At 45.1% G+C, this 19,429-nt stretch overlaps 2 protein-coding genes across 5 annotated transcripts in view; one reads left to right on the top strand and one right to left on the bottom strand.

The window, feature by feature from the left end:
- KLHDC1 (kelch domain containing 1) overlaps positions 1 to 15,493 on the bottom strand; it is a 63,263-nt gene extending 47,770 nt beyond the window's left edge. The window contains exons 1-4 of one of the 4 annotated variants that reach the window (XM_069735156.1): positions 15,154 to 15,493; positions 4,834 to 4,904; positions 4,184 to 4,316; positions 3,913 to 4,031 (exon numbers count right to left, since the gene is read on the bottom strand). In XM_069735156.1, the coding sequence (XP_069591257.1) occupies positions 3,913 to 4,031; positions 4,184 to 4,316; positions 4,834 to 4,904; positions 15,154 to 15,249 (419 nt within the window). In that variant the 5' untranslated portion in view covers positions 15,250 to 15,493. Of the gene's footprint in view, positions 1 to 3,912; positions 4,032 to 4,183; positions 4,317 to 4,833; positions 4,905 to 9,525; positions 9,621 to 15,153 lie in introns of those variants that run through there. The other 3 variants (XM_069735134.1, XM_069735141.1, XM_069735149.1) reach the window with 3 other exon arrangements.
- Positions 15,217 to 19,429, top strand: part of POLE2 (DNA polymerase epsilon 2, accessory subunit) — a 36,093-nt gene continuing 31,880 nt past the window's right edge. Inside the window, exons 1-2 of the mRNA XM_069735114.1 lie at positions 15,217 to 15,306; positions 15,427 to 15,682. Coding sequence (XP_069591215.1) covers positions 15,615 to 15,682 — 68 coding nt within the window. The 5' untranslated portion in view covers positions 15,217 to 15,306; positions 15,427 to 15,614. The remainder of the gene's footprint in view (positions 15,307 to 15,426; positions 15,683 to 19,429) is intronic.

Genomic DNA, 19,429 nt, shown 5'->3' with positions numbered 1-19,429 from the left:
TAAGACTATATAAAGATGATGAGTAACACAGAACTGAAATTTACAGTAGCTAAACTGAATAGTGAAAATTATCAGTTATGGAAATTCAAAGTAGAGATGTTGTTATCTAAGGATGATATATGGGAAGTAATTGTTACAGCAAGACCAAATCAAGATAATCAGACATGGGATAAGAAGGATATAAAAGCTAGAGCCACCATTAGCTTATTAGTGGATGATGCTCAATTAATACATATAAGAAATGAAGAAACAGCTAAGGGAATGTGGGAAGCATTAAGAAAACTGTATGAAAGACCTAGCTTGAATCACAAGTTATTTTTATTAAGAAAGCTGTACAGTATGAGATTGAGTGCAAATGACGATATGCAGAAGCACATATTCTCAATGATGGAAGTGATATCACAGCTAAGATCTATTGGTGAAGATGTTAAAGAAAGTCATGTAGCAGCTATATTGTTGTGCAGTTTACCAGATTCGTATACAGCCTTGATAAATGCCCTTGAGACGAGACCAGAAACTGACATTACATTAGATTTTGTGAAAACAAGACTAATAGATGAATATCAGAGAAGAAAAGAACAAAGAAATGATTCTTCTACTGAAAAGGACAGTGAAAACGCTCTTAAAGCTACAGAATTCCAAAAACCCTGTAATAAAGAGACAAGGGAATGCTTCAGATGTAAGAAAAAAGGTCATTTAAAGAAACACTGTACCATATGGAAAGCAGAACAACAAAAATTACAACATAAAAAGCATACAGAGAAAGTAAAAAACACAATTTCCGATTCATGTGAGAATAATTGGAATGGCACATTTAAAGTAACAGACAAGAAATCATCACTTGGTTGGTTTATTGATTCAGGAGCAACGAGTCATATGACAAGTGACAAGAATTTCTTTACTGATCTTGATTTAGATAAGAAAGAAGCCATTTATCTCGCAGATGGAAGCAAAATAACCGCAGAAGGTATCGGACAAGGTATGCTAAATTGTTCAAACAAGTTCGGACAAGATTCAAAGATACTTGTACAAGATGTGTTGTATGTTCCAAAATTGGAAGGCGGATTATTATCTGTGAAACGTTTAACAGCAAAAGGACTTACAGTGAAATTCAAAGACAATGAGTGTGCAATTATTGCAGGAAACAAGGTGATAACCAAAGTCAAGGCAGATGAACAATTATATCATTTTGACACACCAAAGGAACAGATGAAGGTATGTACACATGATCACAAAAACTGTATTCACATGTGGCAAAGACGTCTAGGACATAGACACCCTGACAGTATAAGGGAACTACAGAGAAAAGAATTGACAAAAGATTTAAAGATATCAGATTGCTCAATTACCATAAGATGTGATTGTTGTATAAAATCCAAAGCCACAAGGATATCTATTCCAAAAGAAAGTGAGATGAAAAGCGAAAGACCACTTGATTTGGTGCATACTGACGTATGTGGACCCATGAAAGTGACTACATCAGGAGGCAATAGATACATGTTGACTTTTATAGACGATTACTCAAGATACACAGTTACATACTTAATTAAGAACAAAAGTGAAGTTTTTGATAAACTTGTAGACTATGTAACAAGATCAAGTAACAAATTTCAAAGGAAGCCAATTGTCATCAGAAGTGATAATGGAGGTGAACTTACAGGTCACAGAATAGAAGACTACTTAAGACAAAATGGGATAGAAGCAACAGAAACAGAAATTAAATCCATGCAAGATTCAAATACATGGACATTAACAGATTTACCAGAAGGAAGAAAAACCATAGGATGTAAATGGATTTTTAAAGTTAAATACCAAACAGATGGCACAGCTGAAAGATACCGAGCAAGACTCGTAGCTAAAGGGTATTCTCAAAAATATGGAGAAGACTATGATGAAACATTTGCTCCAGTTGTCAAACACACTACAATAAGAACTTTACTTACAGTTGCAGCAATGAAACAGATGCAACTGAGACATCTGGATGTAAAGACAGCTTTTCTGAATGGAGATTTAACAGAAGACATTTATATGGAACAACCTCCAGGATTCAAAGATGAAAGAAATCCAAACAAAGTTTGTAAACTACAGAAAAGCATATATGGTTTAAAGCAAGCAGCTAAAGCGTGGAATGACAAAATCACGGAAGTACTTACAAATGAAAAATTTCAAAGAAGCAAAGCTGATCCATGCTTATACACAAAAAGGCTGATTAATAGATGGATTTACATACTCATATATGTAGATGACATTTTGATTTGTTTTGAACAAGAAAGGGATAACGAAAACATTCTAAAAATCCTGAAACGACATTTCGAAATCAAAGACTTGGGAAATGTAAAACAATATCTAGGAATACAAGTAGAAAGAGAAGAAGATGGAAGTTTCCTACTGAATCAAAATCACATGATTCAAGACATAACAGAAAAATTTGGATTAAAGGATGCAAAAACAGTAAAGTCTCCAATGGAAACTAATTATCTCAAAGAGATGAACAGTGAACAAAATATGCTACCAAATAATGGAGAATACAGAACAGCAATAGGAAAACTACTGTATCTAGCAACCGTTACAAGACCAGACATCGCAGCAGCAGTAGGAATCCTGAGTAGAAAGGTATCAAAACCAAATAAAGCTGATTGGAATGCCGTGAAGAGAGTAATACGTTATTTGAAAGGAACTAGCAATGTTAAGCTGAAATTACCCACAAACGATGACTGCATTTTAACAGGATATGTTGATGCAGATTGGGCTGGAGATCCAACTGACAGAAGATCTACCAGTGGACATATTTTTTTCCTCTCAGGTGGACCAATAAGTTGGACAAGTAAGAAACAGTCAATTGTGACACTATCTTCAACAGAAGCAGAATATGTTGCAGCAGCACATGCGAGTCAAGAAGTACTGTGGTTAAGACAATTGTTGACAGAATTAGGACAACCACAGTTGGCACCAACAAAACTAAAAGAGGACAATCAAGGATGTCTTGTTCTTGCTCAGATGGAAAGAGTCAATCCAAGAACCAAGCATATTGATGTGAAATATCATTTCTTGAGAGATCATCAGGAACACGGAGTCTTGAAGATAGAGTACTGTCCTACTGAAGAAATGACAGCAGACATTTTCACGAAGGCGTTGAATGCTGATAAACATCAGAGACTAATAAAAAAGTTGGGTTTGATTGAATAAGTCCTTACTGTTGAGAAAGGGTGTTGGCATATGCAACAGATTGGGACTTATTATAAGTGAAAGGAGGACTTTATACTAACCAGACAGCAGATGGCGATAGTGTGTAAAGTTATATACTTGCTGTAATGTGGGGAGGGAAGCTCTCAGTGGTTGGTTGTTTTTTTACTTTCGGTTTTGCTTTTCTTCATGAATGTGTTGTCTTCAGTGCACGGACTGTGTGACACTGAATTGTATCTCATGTTTATCCAGTATGAAGTAAATACTGTTTACTCAAGATATCTTGCTGATTGAAGCTCTCCTAAGTACAGCGGTGACTGCAAGAAGACGCACTCTGCAACAGTTCTTGAGGTTAAAGCGCTTCTTTTGTTTACATCTTGGTACCTAGGAGACCGACCACAACTGCTGTATAGCAGCGATGGCTGACAAACCAGTGGTGGTCCGTCTCCTAGGCAATGAGCTGTAAACAAATGTGTTAATATCTCAAGAACGGCTGCAAATTTTAACAAGCAGTAAATGGGAAAAGAGCTTGTTTTCACAGGCAATATCCAACAACGTCCATTAATGAAGATCAGAAGAACCTTTTAAATACATGTATACTCATTTTTTTTTCCCTTTTAAAGGCCTACAAAAAATTAGAACCATATTAGCGCCTACAATACAATGTAGCATACGTTATCGGATACCCGGGTACAGAGGACTAAAGGATGTATGGCTTCTGCTACTCACTGGTGTTTGTAAACCCAGCAGGAAAGTTTGTCCCGAGCGGTTGGTGGTTGACCCTTAAAATGCTTCACTTGCTTCCAGGTGAACTCCCCCGTGCCAGGCCGCAGATCCAGATAATACAGCTGTAGAAACATACACAAGCAGAAAATGTAATGGTGGGAAGACATAGCGCTACCACAGACGGGCTTTATTCCAGCACCAAGAATAAAGGCCGCACCCATAACATAAGGGGCTGATCAACCCCTATAACATTCTGTCACTGAAAAGTACATACAAATTCTGTGTGCACCTGATTGCTGTAGCCCTTGTCGTCATATCCACCGAAAATATACAGTCTTCCATTCAAACAAGCCCCACAACTGCCGGACATGGAGGGGGGCAGGTCGCCGTGTGTTAGGTGCATTTGCCTACAATTAGAATTACTAAGAAGGTAAAATAAACAGTAGTGATCGTCTGAGCGATGTCTTAGGGTACCGTCACACAGTGAAATTTTGATCGCTACAACGGTACGATCCGTGACGCTCCAGCGTCGTAACAATATCGCTCCAGCGTCGTAGACTGCTGTCACACTTTGCAATGTACGACGCTGGAGCGATAATTTCATGACGTATGTGCGATGTAGAAGCCGTTGGTTACTATGCGCACATCGTATACGATATATGTTACACCATGCGATCATGCCGTCACAGCGGGACACTAGACGACGAAAGAAAGTTTCAAACGATCTGCTACGACGTACGATTCTCAGCGGGGTTCCTGATCGCAGGAGCGTGTCAGACATTGCGATATCGCTCGAACGTCACGGATATATCGCTCGAACGTCACGAATCGTGCCGTCGTAGCGATCAAAATTTCACTGTGTGACGGTACCCTTAGATGACTGGACGCAGTATTGGATGTATGGGGCGATACAGGACGGCTTACCATAATCCACTCTCCGTGTCATACACCCAGATCTCATCATGGGGGAGGTAGACCTCATTCTCTTCAATTGTCTGAAAAAGAAACAAAGCAATAAGGCAAATCAGACTGGAGAAGGATGAGCTGCAGATGGAAATCTCTTTTTTTTAACACCAAACAAATGTCCAAGATAATGAAAAAATTAGGACAACAAACTCAAATCAATATAAACATCAAAACTATGGTAACAATAGACCCCAAACGAGTATAATCCTTAAATAATTATTTATTACGAAATTTTTCACAAAGAAATCAAATCACAATAATATTAAAAGGAGAACCACTGGAAACCTGTATTGCAGGACACAATGTAGCCGACACATCAGTCAAAATTCAGGATATAAATCTAAAATAGTAATCAATCAATGTCTCATGAATCACCAAAGTGTATATACTGGGCATTAATGCCCATATACCAGTATGTGAGTACAGCTATGGTTTGCATGTAAGTAGAAAGTGCATAGTGCATGTTATAAGGGTCAAAAATAGACCAACAGGGCAGACCACGCTAATAAAAAAGAGGCATGATATACTTACTCTATGTGAGCCGACTGTGTGTGGGAGACAATTGGTCCCCGCCGCCCCAACGCACGTTTCGTCGAGACTTCCTCAGGAGGCGTGCGGTGGGGAGGGGCTTCCATCTATTTATATAAAGTATGGCCAAAGAGAGATGCGATACTGGGCCCTGATGAGTGCGTCACATCCACCCTGCACACGTATGCAGCGCAGCCGCACAAGTCCCTAATCTATGTCCGATGTGAGCGGAGCGTGCGCAGCCGCCATGGCAACCACTGGATCTTCGTCGGTGCGGCTGTGGAGCGCAAGCACAGAGTCGTCATGGAGACGAAATCTGCGTGCCGCACGCCGGTCACCGCCCACACAAAGCTCCGGAGCCAGGGAAGTCGCGCATGCGCACCACGGACAGAGAGATCAGCGAGTACCCGTAATAAGGAATGGAAACGCTGGAATGAAGAAGCCGTGCATAAAGTTTGTACTGAGGTAATGTGAGGGTGGGCACTAGATCGAGGTGACTCCATTGCCATATAGCAACAGCATCTAAAGGTGACATTATGAGGAATAATGAGATGACTGAACAGTAAGAGAACCCCCACTGTCAGAAATCTCACATAAAAGTGATAAATTGCTAAAGTGCTGATAAGATAACAGGAAAATGACAATATGTGCAAGTACTTGAGCATAAAAGTAACAAATTACTGAAGTGCTGACATACATAAGAAAATGACGATGTGTGCATGGACTTGAGCGTTTAAGTGACAAATTGCAACAATGCCGACATAAATAATAAAAACATGGCAATATGTAAATGAACTTAAGTGCAATATGTTACATACAGCCATCAACATACTGAAGCAAGCAATATACTACAATAAAATACACAAGAGCCTACAAAGTTTACAATTGCATTGGTGAATAATAGATATAAAACAAATACATAAGACACATAAAACATACACCACACATTGAACTGTGTGGATCCCAAAAAATATTTTTTTATATGTAAGATATACAAACATTAAGTCACTTCTTTTGACATCCATTCGATGGTCCATATAGGATAACTGCAGTAGTCTCGATTCAGTGTGTTAAATAGGGTACTCATCATCCGCACGCATACACTCATGAGGCCAAACTAAAACGTCAAAAGACAATAATTAGAAAATGATATCATAGATAGACAATATAATAAAAACAGCAGAAAGACGATTAAAATGAAAATAATCACAAATTAGACACAACAAACCCCCAACCCCCCTAAAAAACGTGTGAGATGTCATGGTAAGAAAGAACCAAACCCAAAACCCTCGTTGAGGCCATTCGGGGTGACTGAATTGAGTCGGTAGATCCAACGACTTTCAACCCTAGCCAGGGCTTTGAATAAGTCACCCCCCCGTGCACCCAAAGAAACTTGGTCAATAGCCTTAATTTTGAGGAGGCTTGCATTGCATTGGTGGTACAGAAAAAAGTGACGAGGCAGGGTTTTTAATGACTCCACATCTGTGGCCACCTTGGCCTTCTCTATATCGCGAACATGCTCTCTCGTTCTTATCTTGAGTTCGCGAGTGGTCATCCCAATATAAACCTTGTTGCACGGGCACTGGGCATGATAGATTACGCCCTTGGAGGCACACATCAATCTATGGCGAATTTTAAATATACTACCTCCTTGAGGATTAGGGGTTGGGGGTTTGTTGTGTCTAATTTGTGATTATTTTCATTTTAATCGTCTTTCTGCTGTTTTTATTATATTGTCTATCTATGATATCATTTTCTAATTATTGTCTTTTGACATTTTAGTTTGGCCTCATGAGTGTATGCGTGCGGATGATGAGTACCCTATTTAACACACTGAATCGAGACTACTGCAGTTATCCTATATGAACCATCGAATGGATGCCTAAAGAAGTCACTTAATGTTTGTATAACTTACATATAAAAAAATATTTTTTGGGATCCACACAGTTCAATGTGTGGTGTATGTTTTATGTGTCTTATGTATTTGTTTTATATCTATTATTCACCAATGCAATTGTAAACTTTGTAGGCTCTTGTGTATTTTATTGTAGTATATTGCTTTCTTCAGTATGTTGATGTAACATATTGCACTTAAGTTCATTTACATATTGCCATGTTTTTATTATTTATCATTCAAGTCCATGCACACATCGTCATTTTCTTATGTCAGCACTTCAGTAATTTGTTACTTTTATGCTCAAGTACTTGCACATATTGTCATTTTCCTGTTATCTTATCAGCACTTTAGCAATTTATCACTTTTATGTGAGATTTCTGACAGTGGGGGTTCTCTTACTGTTCAGTCATCTCATTTTTCTCATAATGTCACCTTTAGATGCTGTTGCTATATGGTAAAGGAGTCACCTCGATCTAGTGCCCACCCTCACATTACCTCAGTACGAACTTTATGCACGGCTTCTTCATTCCAGCGTTTCCATTCCTTATTATGGGTACTCACTGATCTCTCTGTCCGTGGTGCGCATGCGCAGCTTCCCTTGCTCCGGAGCTTTGTGTGGGCGGTGACCGGCGTGCGGCACGCAGATTTCGTCTCCATGACGACTCTGTGTGCTTGCGCTCCACAGCCGCACCGACGAAGATCCAGTGGTTGCCATGGCGGCTGCGCACGCGCCGCTCACATCGGACATAGATTAGGGACTTGTGCGGCTGCGCTGCATACGTGTGCAGGGTGGATGTGACACACTCATCAGGGCCCAGTATCGCATCTCTCTTTGGCCATACTTTATATAAATAGATGGAACACCCTCCCCACCGCACGCCTCCTGAGAAAGTCTCGACGAAACGTGCGTTGGGGCGGCGGGGACCAATTGTCTCCCACACACAGTCGGCTCACATAGAGTAAGTATATCATGCCTCTTTTTTATTAGCGTGGTCTGCCCTGTTGGTCTATTTTTGACCCTTATAACATGCACTATGCACTTTCTACTTACATGCAAACCATAGCTGTACTCACATACTGGTATATGGGCATTAATGCCCAGTATATACACTTTGGTGATTTATGAGACATTGATTGATTACTATTTTAGATTTATATCCTGAATTTTCACTGATGTGTCGGCTACATTGTGTCCTGCAATACAGGTTTCCAGTGGTTCTCCTTTTAATATTATTGTGATTTGATTTCTTTGTGAAAAATTTCGTAATAAATAATTAAGGATTATACTCGTTTGTGGTCTATTGTTACCATAGTTTTGATGTTTAGATGGAAATCTCTGCAAGAATAAGTGTCCTGTGTGCAGGGAGCCTCCGCGGGGCTGTGGGGCAGGGGGTCCAGGGTATTACAATAGCAATGGAGGCCGCATGTTACATCCAGAATGCGGAGGTACCCCAACTCCACCTAAAATATTATCTCTCTCTCTCTCTGGTAAAGAGAATCTGTACAAGTTCAACAAAACCACAAAATGTTAACATTTTACAGTTTTATTGTGGGTATTTGGCTACATTTATTATTTTGCCACGTCACCCTTACATCCTGTCACCATCTGCAGTTTAGGTGTGGATTTGGCACGGCTGGTGAAGTATGTGGAGTCCATGGTCACCCGCGGCTAGTGTTGAGCTACCCCCCTAGTGTTCGAGTTTGGTTCGTCGAAATGGGGCGTGTTCGATTAATCTTCGTCGAACCCCATTGAAACCAATAGCAGGCAAACACATACAAACACATAGAAAACACATAGTAAACACCTTAAAAGGTGTCCAAAAGCTGGCAAACTGCTCAGAAGACACAACAAACATGGAAAAGTCACAACTACATATAGTCATGTGAAAAGAAAAGATGTGGAGGAGTAAAAAGAGGAGGACACACTGATATAGGCATGTCATGCCCTTCTAAAATCAAGAAAGGCTGGAGTAAAAATCTAAACTCACTCCACCAACACCCAGACGTCTTGACAAAAAAATAAAAAAACAAATATCTTTTAGGTAGAATGGCAGTGGGTCCATTCAGAACACTTTCCTTAGAAGACGTAGTGGTGCCCCCGTTGGGAGTTGTGCCAAAAAATGAACCCAATACATTCAGACTAATCCACCATTTGTCATATCCAAGGGGCAGGTCAGTAAACGACAACATAGACGCGGAACCAAGTACAGTACTATGTACTGTACCTCCTTTGACGAGGCAATCAGGCGGGTCAAGAAGTTGGTAAGGGGCACCCTAATGGCCAAAACAGACATTGAGGGGGCGTTCCGTTTCTACCTGTGCCTCCAAATAGTGTCCTCCCATTGGGCTGCTTCTGTGAAGGAGCATACTACATAGATCGCTGTTTGCCCATGGGGTGCTCCATATCCTGCTCACTATTTAAGGCGTTTAGTTGCTTCCTTGAATGGGTCGTCATGGACGTTTCTAAGGGGGCACATATTATCAATTACCTCGACGACTTCTTATGCCTGGGCCCAAAAGATTCGCCACAGTGTGAACACACGCGGTAGTCCACCTGTGAGAAGGAGAGAGCTGGAGGGAGAGTGGACACCCCAGAGCCGAGGGGTTAGATTGAGAAAGAAGGAAGGCGGTGTAGCTTGCTTCATGGGTGGGATACTCTGCTGAGTAGCAAACACTGCTACTAGGCCCAAAGTATTGCCTGGGCCAGATGCCGTTAAAAATTAGTAATTCGATAAACAGGCGGTGTAGCTTGCTTCATGGGTGGAGTACTCTGCCGAGTAGCAGAAACTGCTGCTAGGCCCAAAGTATTGCCTGGGCTAGATGCCGTTAAAAAATAGTAATTACATAAACAGGCAGTGTAGCTTGCTTCATGGGTGGGGTACTCTGCTGAGTAGCACAAAATGCTACTAGGCCCAAAAGGATTTCCTGGGCTAGATGCAGTTACAAATTGAGATACACAGGCGGGCTACTCAGATGACTATCAGACAATGCTACTAGCCCAAAAAGATTGGTTGAGCTAGATTACACCAAATGCTGTGACAAACACTTGCACAGACCTGCCTGGCAAAAAGTGCTATGAACTGCTGTAACCTACCCTGAAAACGGCTGATATTACTAGTCCTAACTCCCTAAACCTAGCTCTCAGAAAATTTGCTCGCTAAAAAAAGACTCTTAGACTGTATAGCGCCCACAGCAGCAGCGGTGCCGTCTAACACTAAGCTGCAGCAGTGAGGAAATGGTGGCGACGGGGCAAATGGCTGGTTCTTATAAGGCAAGGACATGTGACATACACAGCCAATGACACATGCCCTTGCTTGTGTGCATCACATGCACATTGCTGTGTGTGTGTGCACTGCTGATAGGCTGAGAGACTGCACTGCCCCACTGTAAATGCAGGAAAGAAAAAAGAATGGAGATCGGCATTATTTCAGCACAGATCTATCCCCCGTCCCCCCTGCCCACTATACACTGAAACAGTCTATTAACAATGATAAACAGTTTCAATGTGCAAATCAAACGAGGCTTTTGCTGAACGAACAGTTATCGAACAGAAACTCTAACAGCCAAATTTTAAGTAAATTGTTCGAGTTCGATGAAAGACTCGAACACCGCCCAAAACAGCTCGAATTTGAAATTGGCGAACAGTTCGACTCGAATACCGCTCATCTCTACCCGCGGCGTCTTCAGCGCCTCCTGTAGGTCGCTAATGGTGCCGGCTCATTGATATTTCTTACAGAAGTTGTCTTTTCTTCTCCATTGCTGCCGTTAGCGGGGGCTTCTCTGCGGCATGGCGACTTGGCAGACCCAGGTCCTTTTGCAGGCGGTGGCGACTTGTCCTAGTTGCCATGTTCTGGAGGAGCGCAGGGGACTTGTCAGTCCTTGGTGAAGTCATCTTGGGTGTGCCAGAGCCTGACGTCCTCTGCGGTACTGTCCCAGGAGACAATGATGCCGCCGACCGCTTCAGCTGTGACACTCCCAGATCTCTATCCGCTGCAATCATCGAATCCCCCTTCACTGCACTGGATTTTTCTTCCATTTGAAGCTTCTTGTGACCCATTGGGGGGGGGGGGGAGATGATCAAAAACTGTCTAATAGCAAAACTGGCTTAATTTCCCATAGCAACCAGTCAGAATGCAGCTTTCATTCTACCAGAGCAGTGTCAGAAGTGAAAACTGAGCTTTGATTGGGTGCTATGGGAAATTAAGCCAGTTTTGCTATTAAACAGTTTTTGATTATCTCCCCCATTGTGTGCACTTTTAAGAAGTGAAATCATGACGTGGATTTTACATGTAAAGATTTTTTTTGGCTGTTTGTGTGTTTTTTTTTTTTTATAAAATACCAATTATGGAGTAAATTTCTATTCCATACCTTTGTTATTCCTCCTAGAAAGGCACGAATGTACTGACATTTGATAAAAACCATTCTCTATGTCAGTCATTGAAGGGGTTCCCCAAGCTCTGGCCAGATGTAAACTGGGAACGGAGGTGAGCGACACATCTCTGCCAAGGTGGGTGGCTCAGCTGCAGTACCTGTGACCGGCCACTATGCATTGCGTGGCACTATGCTGTACGGCTCGTTTATATCCAGCCAGGGCTCCGATCAGCCGATCGATGTGTGACGGTGTCGGGCCCCACAGATCTGATATTGATGACCTATCCTAAGAGAGGGTGAAAGGATTTGACTTGAGCGCACATGATGCAGACTGGTGACCAAACCTGCAGCAGAAATAGCGCACACAGTTCATGAATGTGGAGTAAATCAAATGGTTTTTGCTTATTTTTAGATTTTTTTCTTTTGTATAAAAAGTTGCAAATACTTTAAAAAGTAGCATGTTTGTCAAAGAAAAATGCAGCAGATTGAAAACTCCTCCAGAAATCAGGCACAGACTGGAGTAAGAAGCACCAAACACAGGCGACAGCTGTTAAGTCGCGTTACATGAATCCGCTTATTACATCTGGATATGCAAAGTTTTCAGACAAAAAAAAGGTAAAGTGGCGCAAAACAGAGAATGAGGTGCAAAAACTACAGCCACTAAAAACAGAAAGGAGGAGAAACGCCGATGATAAATTTTGGGGCCTAAGGTTTATAATTCTTTAGATTTTTCTGGAGCAGATCCTCAGCAAAATTCATCTAAAAAAAATAAATTAAAATCAGGAAAACTCTTGTAATTTGTTTCTAAGGGAAATCCACTTTGCTGTTCATTTGAGTTTTTTTGAGCTTTTTATTCTTACTGAAGCATTGTTGAAAAATCGCTTGGTGGAAAAGAAAAAAAAGCGTCCATCTTGGAAGCGGAACCGGAAGCTCTAAGACGCTGTGCAACCGAAACGCTGCAAAAGAAAGTGTAAAAAAAAAACCTTCCAAAAACCCCTTAGAAAAGTTTTTCTATTGCCATCTTGTCTCTGCGCAGAGCTGGTTTTTGCAGTTTCCTTTAGCATTTTGGTTTTTTTTTTTTATTGTAGAAAGGCCGGGATTCTGCACTGATAAAGGCAACTGTATCTTATTTAGAACCAATAGATGAAAAAAGGCATAAAAAGCTGCACAGATCTGCGTCTTTCTGATCGCACCCACTGTGCTCAGTGTGTTACATCGGATTTTCTATGCAGCGCGCTCCGTGAGACGCAGCTACGCTCCGTGCGACGAGGCCGCTCTCCGTAGGACGAGGTCTCGCTCCATGGGACGAGGTCGCGCTCCGTGGGACGAGGCTATGCTGTGGGACAAGGTCACGCTCCATGGGACGCGGCTATGCTCCGTGGGACAAGGTCACGCTCCGTGGGACGAGGTCACGCTCCATGGGACGCGGTTATGCTCTGTGGGACGAGGTCACGCTCCATGGGACGAGGTCACGCTCCATGGGATGCGGCTATGCTCCGTGGGATGAGGTCACGCTCCATGGGACACGGCTATGCTCCGTAGGACGAGGTCTCGCTCGATGGGACGAGGTCGCGCTCCGTGGGACGAGGTCGCGCTCCGTGGGACGAGGTCGCGCTCCGTGGGACGAGGTCGCGCTCCGCGGGACAAGGCTATGCTCTGTGGGACAAGGTCACGCTCCATGGGACGCGGCTATGCTCCGTGGGACAAGGTCACGCTCCGTGGGACGAGGTCACGCTCCATGGGAAGCGGTTATGCTCTGTGGGACGAGGTCACGCTCCATGGGACGAGGTCACGCTCCATGGGATGCGGCTATGCTCCGTGGGATGAGGTCACGCTCCATGGGACACGGCTATGCTCCGTGGGACGAGGTCACGCTCCATGGGACACGGCTATGCTCCGTGGGACGAGGTCACGCTCCATGGGACACGGCTATGCTCCGTGGGACGAGGTCACGCTCTGTGGGACGAGGCTATGCTCTGTGGGACAAGGTCGCGCTCCATGGGACGCGGCTATGCTCCGTGGGACGAGGTCACGCTCCATGGGACGCGGCTATGCTCCGTGGGACAAGGTCACGCTCCATGGGATGCGGCTATGCTCCGTGGGACGAGGTCACGCTCCATGGGATGCGGCTATGCTCCGTGGGACGAGGTCACACTCCATGGGACGCGGCTATGCTCCGTGGGACGAGGTCACGCTCCATGGGACACAGCTATGCTCTGTGGGACGAGGTCTCGCTCCCTGGGACACGGCTATGCTCCGTGGGACGAGGTCACGCTCCATGGGACGCGGCTATGCGCCGTGGGACGAGGTCACGCTCCCTGGGACGAGGTCACGCTCCATGGGACACGGCTATGCTCCGTGGGACGAGGTCACGCTCCCTGGGACGATGTCACGCTCCATGGGAAACGGCTATGCTCCGTGGGACGAGGTCACGCTCCATGGGACGCGGCTATGCTCCATGGGACGAGGTCACGCTCCATGGGACGCGGCTATGCGCCGTGGGACGAGGTCACGCTCCATGGGACGAGGTCACGCTCTATGGGACACGGCTATGCTCCGTGGGACGAGGTCACGCTCCCTGGGACGAGGTCACGCTCCATGGGAAACAGCTATGCTCTGTGGGACGAGGTCACGCTCCATGGGACGTGGCTATGCTCCGTGAGACGAGGTCACGCTCCATGGGACGCGGCTATGCGCCGTGGGACGAGGTCACGCTCCATGGGACACGGCTATGCTCCGTGGGACGAGGTCACGCTCCATGGGACACTGCTATGCTCCGTTGGACGAGGTCACGCTCCATGGGACACGGCTATGCTCCGTGGGACGAGGTCACGCTCCATGGGACACGGCTATGCTCCGTGGGACGAGGTCACGCTCCATGGGACACGGTCACGCTCCCTGGGACAAGGTCACGCTCCATGGGACGCGGCTATGCTCCGTGGGACGAGGTCACGCTCCATGGGACGCGGCTATGCTCCGTGGGACGAGGTCACGCTCCATGGGACGCGGCTATGCTCCGTGGGACGAGGTCACGCTCCATGGGACGTGGCTATGCTCCCTGGGACGAGGTCACGCTCCATGGGACGCGGCTATGCTCCGTGGGACAAGGTCACGCTCCATGGGACGCGGCTATGCTCCGTGGGACGAGGTCACGCTCCATGGGACGCGGCTATGCTCCCTGGGACGAGGTCACGCTCCATGGGACGCGGCTATGCTCCGTGGGACGAGGTCACGCTCCATGGGACGCGGCTATGCTCCCTGGGACGAGGTCACGCTCCATGGGACGCGGCTATGCTCCGTGGGACGAGGTCACGCTCCATGGGACGCAGCTATGCTCCGTGGGACGAGGTCACGCTCCGTGGGATGCAGCCACAGGTACATTTCCATGCCAAGCGTTAAATCCGCGCAGATTTTGGACCGCACAGGAAGAAATCAGTGAGAAATCAGCGGCAAACTCCGCGCACTGTCCGGCCTCCGCTTACCACATATCCGCCCCACACGTACAGGCAGTGCCGATCCATGACAGCGCAGTGCCCGCTCCTCTCCTCGGCCACACAGAAGCGCTGTGCAGCGGCCATAGCCCGGGCTCACAGGATGCGCTAGTCCCGAACTGTCAGCATTGGGAGCAGGACCAGGTAACTACAACTGCACGGGAGGCGCCGAGGGACAAACCTCCAATCGGCGTTTACAATGAACGACCTTTTTTGATTTAACACTAAATCCTGATAAGCTTCCAACTCGTTCCTTGTGTTCAGGAGGTTTCAGGAAAGACGTATGGAAAGCGCGACAACTGAACAGTGCAAGAATAACGTTACAGGTCAAGCGAAGTTTGGTCTCCAACAAGATGGCGGCACCCGGCGGACAACAGGGCAGAGTGCAGCTTGTGCTCTAGTGTCAGTCTCGTGTGACGTCATCACAGCGATTTGGCGCGAGCGATTCGAGAATGGCAGCTGACAGACTGAAGAGTAAAGTGTCCTCTGCGTTTAAAATGCACGGTCTCCTCCTGCGGGCGTGAGTACCCCGGCATTATTATGATGAGGGGCCTGTTAGGGTCAGCCATCGTGGAGCGGGGGCGCCAACCTAGGCTGGGCAGAGGTATCAGCACAGAGGGGTGACAATATCTAGGTCACAAATATTTCTCTTTTTTGCTTACCCTACAATACTATATCGCCATCTGTCTATGTCTGCAGGGCCATACAGTGTGAGCGGGGCGCCACCCTCCGCAGGTGCTTATCAGGGATTATCGTTGGGGTGAACCTAGAGGGAAAATACTAAAACCCTATGTGTCATATTTGTCTATACCTATGCCTATGGTAGATTTTGCCTATGGTAGATTTTGCCTATGGTAGATTTTTTTTGTCATATTTGTCTATACCTATGGTAGATTTTTTACAGTGTGCGGGAAATCAGCGATTCCGCAGAATTAGGCCATGTTCACACAGTGCGTTTTTTACTGCGGAACCGCAGCGGTATTGCCGCTGCGGTTCCGCAGCCGTTTTCCATGCAGGGTACATAACAATGTAACCCTATGGAAAACAGTCACTGCTGTGCACATGGTCCGTAATTTCGTTTAAAAAGCCGCGCAGAATAGCTGCGGCAAAAAAGAAGGAGCATGTCACTTCTTTTTCCTGAACCGCAGCGGTTCTGCACCCATAGACCTCCATTGTGAGGTCAAAATCGCAGTAAAACCCGCAGATCAAAAATATATCTGCGGGTTTTACTGCGATTTGATGTGCAGAACCGCTGCAGCAGGAAGTGCGGGGGAGCGGGCGGAAGTGCGTGGGCGGAGTGTGGCTGCCCCCCCGTGCTCCGATGCCCCCCCCTCCCGTGCTCCGATGCCCCCCCCCCAGTGCTCCGATGCCCCCCCCGTGCCCTAATCTCCCCCCCTTATACTTACCCGGCGTCCCGGTGTCCGTCCGGCCGTCTTCTCCCTGGGCGCCGCCATCTTGCAAAATGGCGGGCGCAGTGCGCCCGCCGAATCTGCCGGCCGGCAAATTCGCTCCAAAGTGCATTTTGATCACTGAGATAGGTTATATCTCAGTGATCAAAATAAAAAAATAGTAAATGACACCCCCCCCACTTTGTCACCCCCATTGGAAGGGACAATAAAAAAATTAAGAATTTTTTTATTTTTTTTTCACTAAGGTTAGAATAGGGTTAGGGGTAGGGTTAGGGGTAGGGTTAGGGGTAGGGTTAGGGTATTTTCAGCCATTTTAGCCCTAAAAAGCTTCCTAGGAAACACACAGTCTCTGCATAGAAAACTGCATAAAAAAAGGATAAAAAAACGCATCAAAAAAGGACAAAAAAAGGACCTGCGTTTTCTGCCAAGAGCTGCAGTTTTTTAAAAAAAAAAACTGTCCTGAAAAAAAAAGGATGGAAATCCTGAACATGTGAACATACCCTTAATGAACATGTTGCTTTTTTTTCCGCGTTTTGTTTTTTTTCGCGGAAAAAAATCGCAACATTTGCACAAGAAAAAAATCGCAACATTTGCACAAGTTTTGCAGATTACATTGAAATGATTGGGAACCATATGTAAGCGTTTTTTTCACGTTTTTACTGAATGTGTGCACATAGCCTTACAACTCCCTTCTCTGTGTACTTGAACTGAGAGAGGGAGGGGGATGTTTTGAGTGAGATAATATTCAGGCTAGGTTCTCATTTAGTTTTCGGGTGAGCGCTAACAGACAGCGTTGCACGGCGAAATTAACGCCGTGCAACGTGTCCGTTAGAGCTCCCATTGCCAGCAATGTTAAAGCGCATTGCTAGTGCATGCCATTTTCGGCACGCGCTAGCGAAGTGCCGTTCTTTTGTGGCGCGCCTCGGACGCTGCTTGCAGCTAGCGGGGACGTTTAACGCGACCCCTAAAAAGACATTGCGTTAGCGCAATCCACTAGCGCTTAGCGCTAAACGGATTGCCCTAACGCAATGAGAACCTAGCCTAATATTGTCTACCTTGAGATAGTTTATAAACCCTCCTCTCACACATCCAGTAACCTAGCAACCACAGAATGCAGAGTAAGTGGACATGCTGGCTGGGGCATATCTTAAAATACCGTCACACTCAGCAACTTTGCAACGAGAACGACAACAATCTGTGACGTTGCAGCGTCCTGGATAGCGATCTCGTTGTGTTTGACACGCAGCAGCGATCTGGATCCCGCTGTGCCATCGCTGGTCGGAGCTAGAAGTCCAGAACTTTATTTGATCGCTAGATCGGCATGTATCGTCATGTTTGACATCAAAAACAACTACGCCAGCAATGTTTTACATGGAGCGAGAACAATAAGCGAGTCGCCGTTACGTCACTGGATCGCTCCTGCATCGTTCTGTTTGACGTCTCTACAGCGACATAAACAGCGACGCTCCAGTGATCGGCTCGTTGTCTATATCGCTGCAGCGTCGCTATGTGTGACTGTACCTTACTGAAGTCAAGCTGCAACACCAGGCTCTCCCATCATCACTTTGGTAAGAATTACGAATAACGGTTTTAAGCTCCGTTTTTTTTATTGGAATAAGTTCATATTAGTACAACAACGTTATCTTCCAAGTTTCATTAAGATCTTTTTAGGGATTCAGTCTTTATGTGCCATATTCTGCCATACCTATGCCTACAGTGTTATCATGGTTGGAAACGGAAAAACGGTTTTGAGCTCCGTTTTTTTTATTGGAATATGTTCATATTAGTACAACAACGTTATCTTCCAAGTTTCATTAGGAGCTTTTTAGGGATTCAGTCTTTATGCGCCATATTCTGCCATACCTATGTCTATGGTAGTTTTTTTTCTAAAGTTGAATGTTTTTAATCTATTTTTCCTTTCCACTTCACTCTATTTAAAAATAAATTAGCGGAGGTTAAACTTTAATTGCGTTTTCAACAAGGCAAACCCATACATTTCTATATAGTAACTTTACATTTGAAATAAACACTGAATCCCTAAGTATATCTTTATCGAAAATTTTTGCCTTAGGCTGACCTCACACTAGCGAGTTTTACGGACGTATGAGCGGTTCATAAAATACGGATTGCATACGGTACAATGCTTCTCTATGGCCAAGCTCCTATCAGCCGTATTTTACTGATCCGTATTATACGGTCTTCTACGGCCATAGAAAATCGCAGCATGCTGCGTCTGTCACCGTATTGCGCAAAAAATACGCCAATGAAAGTCTATGGGGGCCAGAAAAATACGGATTACACACGGACCAACAGTGTGACTTGCGAGAAATACGCAGCGGTGTTAGAGAGAAAAGCCGGAAATTCAGTGCGGTGTACAGTAAAATCACACTGACAGCTTACAATAGAATAGGTAGAATAAATGTCTACACGTAGAATAGATATATATAGATGTAGATATACTAGATGGTGGCCCGATTCTAACGCATCGGGTATTCTAGAATATGCATGTCCACGTAGTATATTGCCCAGCCCACGTAGTATATTGCCCAGCCGCGTAGAATATTGCCCAGCCCACGTAGTATATTGCCCAGTCACGTAGTATTTTGCCCAGCCACGTAGTATTTTGCCCAGCCACGTAGTATTTTGCCCAGCCACGTAGTATTTTGCCCAGCCACGTAGTATTTTGCCCAGCCACGTAGTATTTTGCCCAGCCACGTAGTATTTTGCCCAGCCACGTAGTATTTTGCCCAGCCACGTAGTATTTTGCCCAGCCACGTAGTATTTTGCCCAGCCACGTAGTATTTTGCCCAGCCACGTAGTATATTGCCCAGCCACGTAGTATATTGCCCAGCCACGTA

This window comes from Ranitomeya imitator, chromosome 1 (genome assembly GCF_032444005.1).
Source record: "Ranitomeya imitator isolate aRanImi1 chromosome 1, aRanImi1.pri, whole genome shotgun sequence".
Lineage (NCBI taxonomy): Eukaryota > Metazoa > Chordata > Amphibia > Anura > Dendrobatidae > Ranitomeya > Ranitomeya imitator.
The sequence above is the reverse complement of the archived record's forward strand: the minus strand, read 5'-3'. Positions and strand labels throughout refer to the sequence as shown.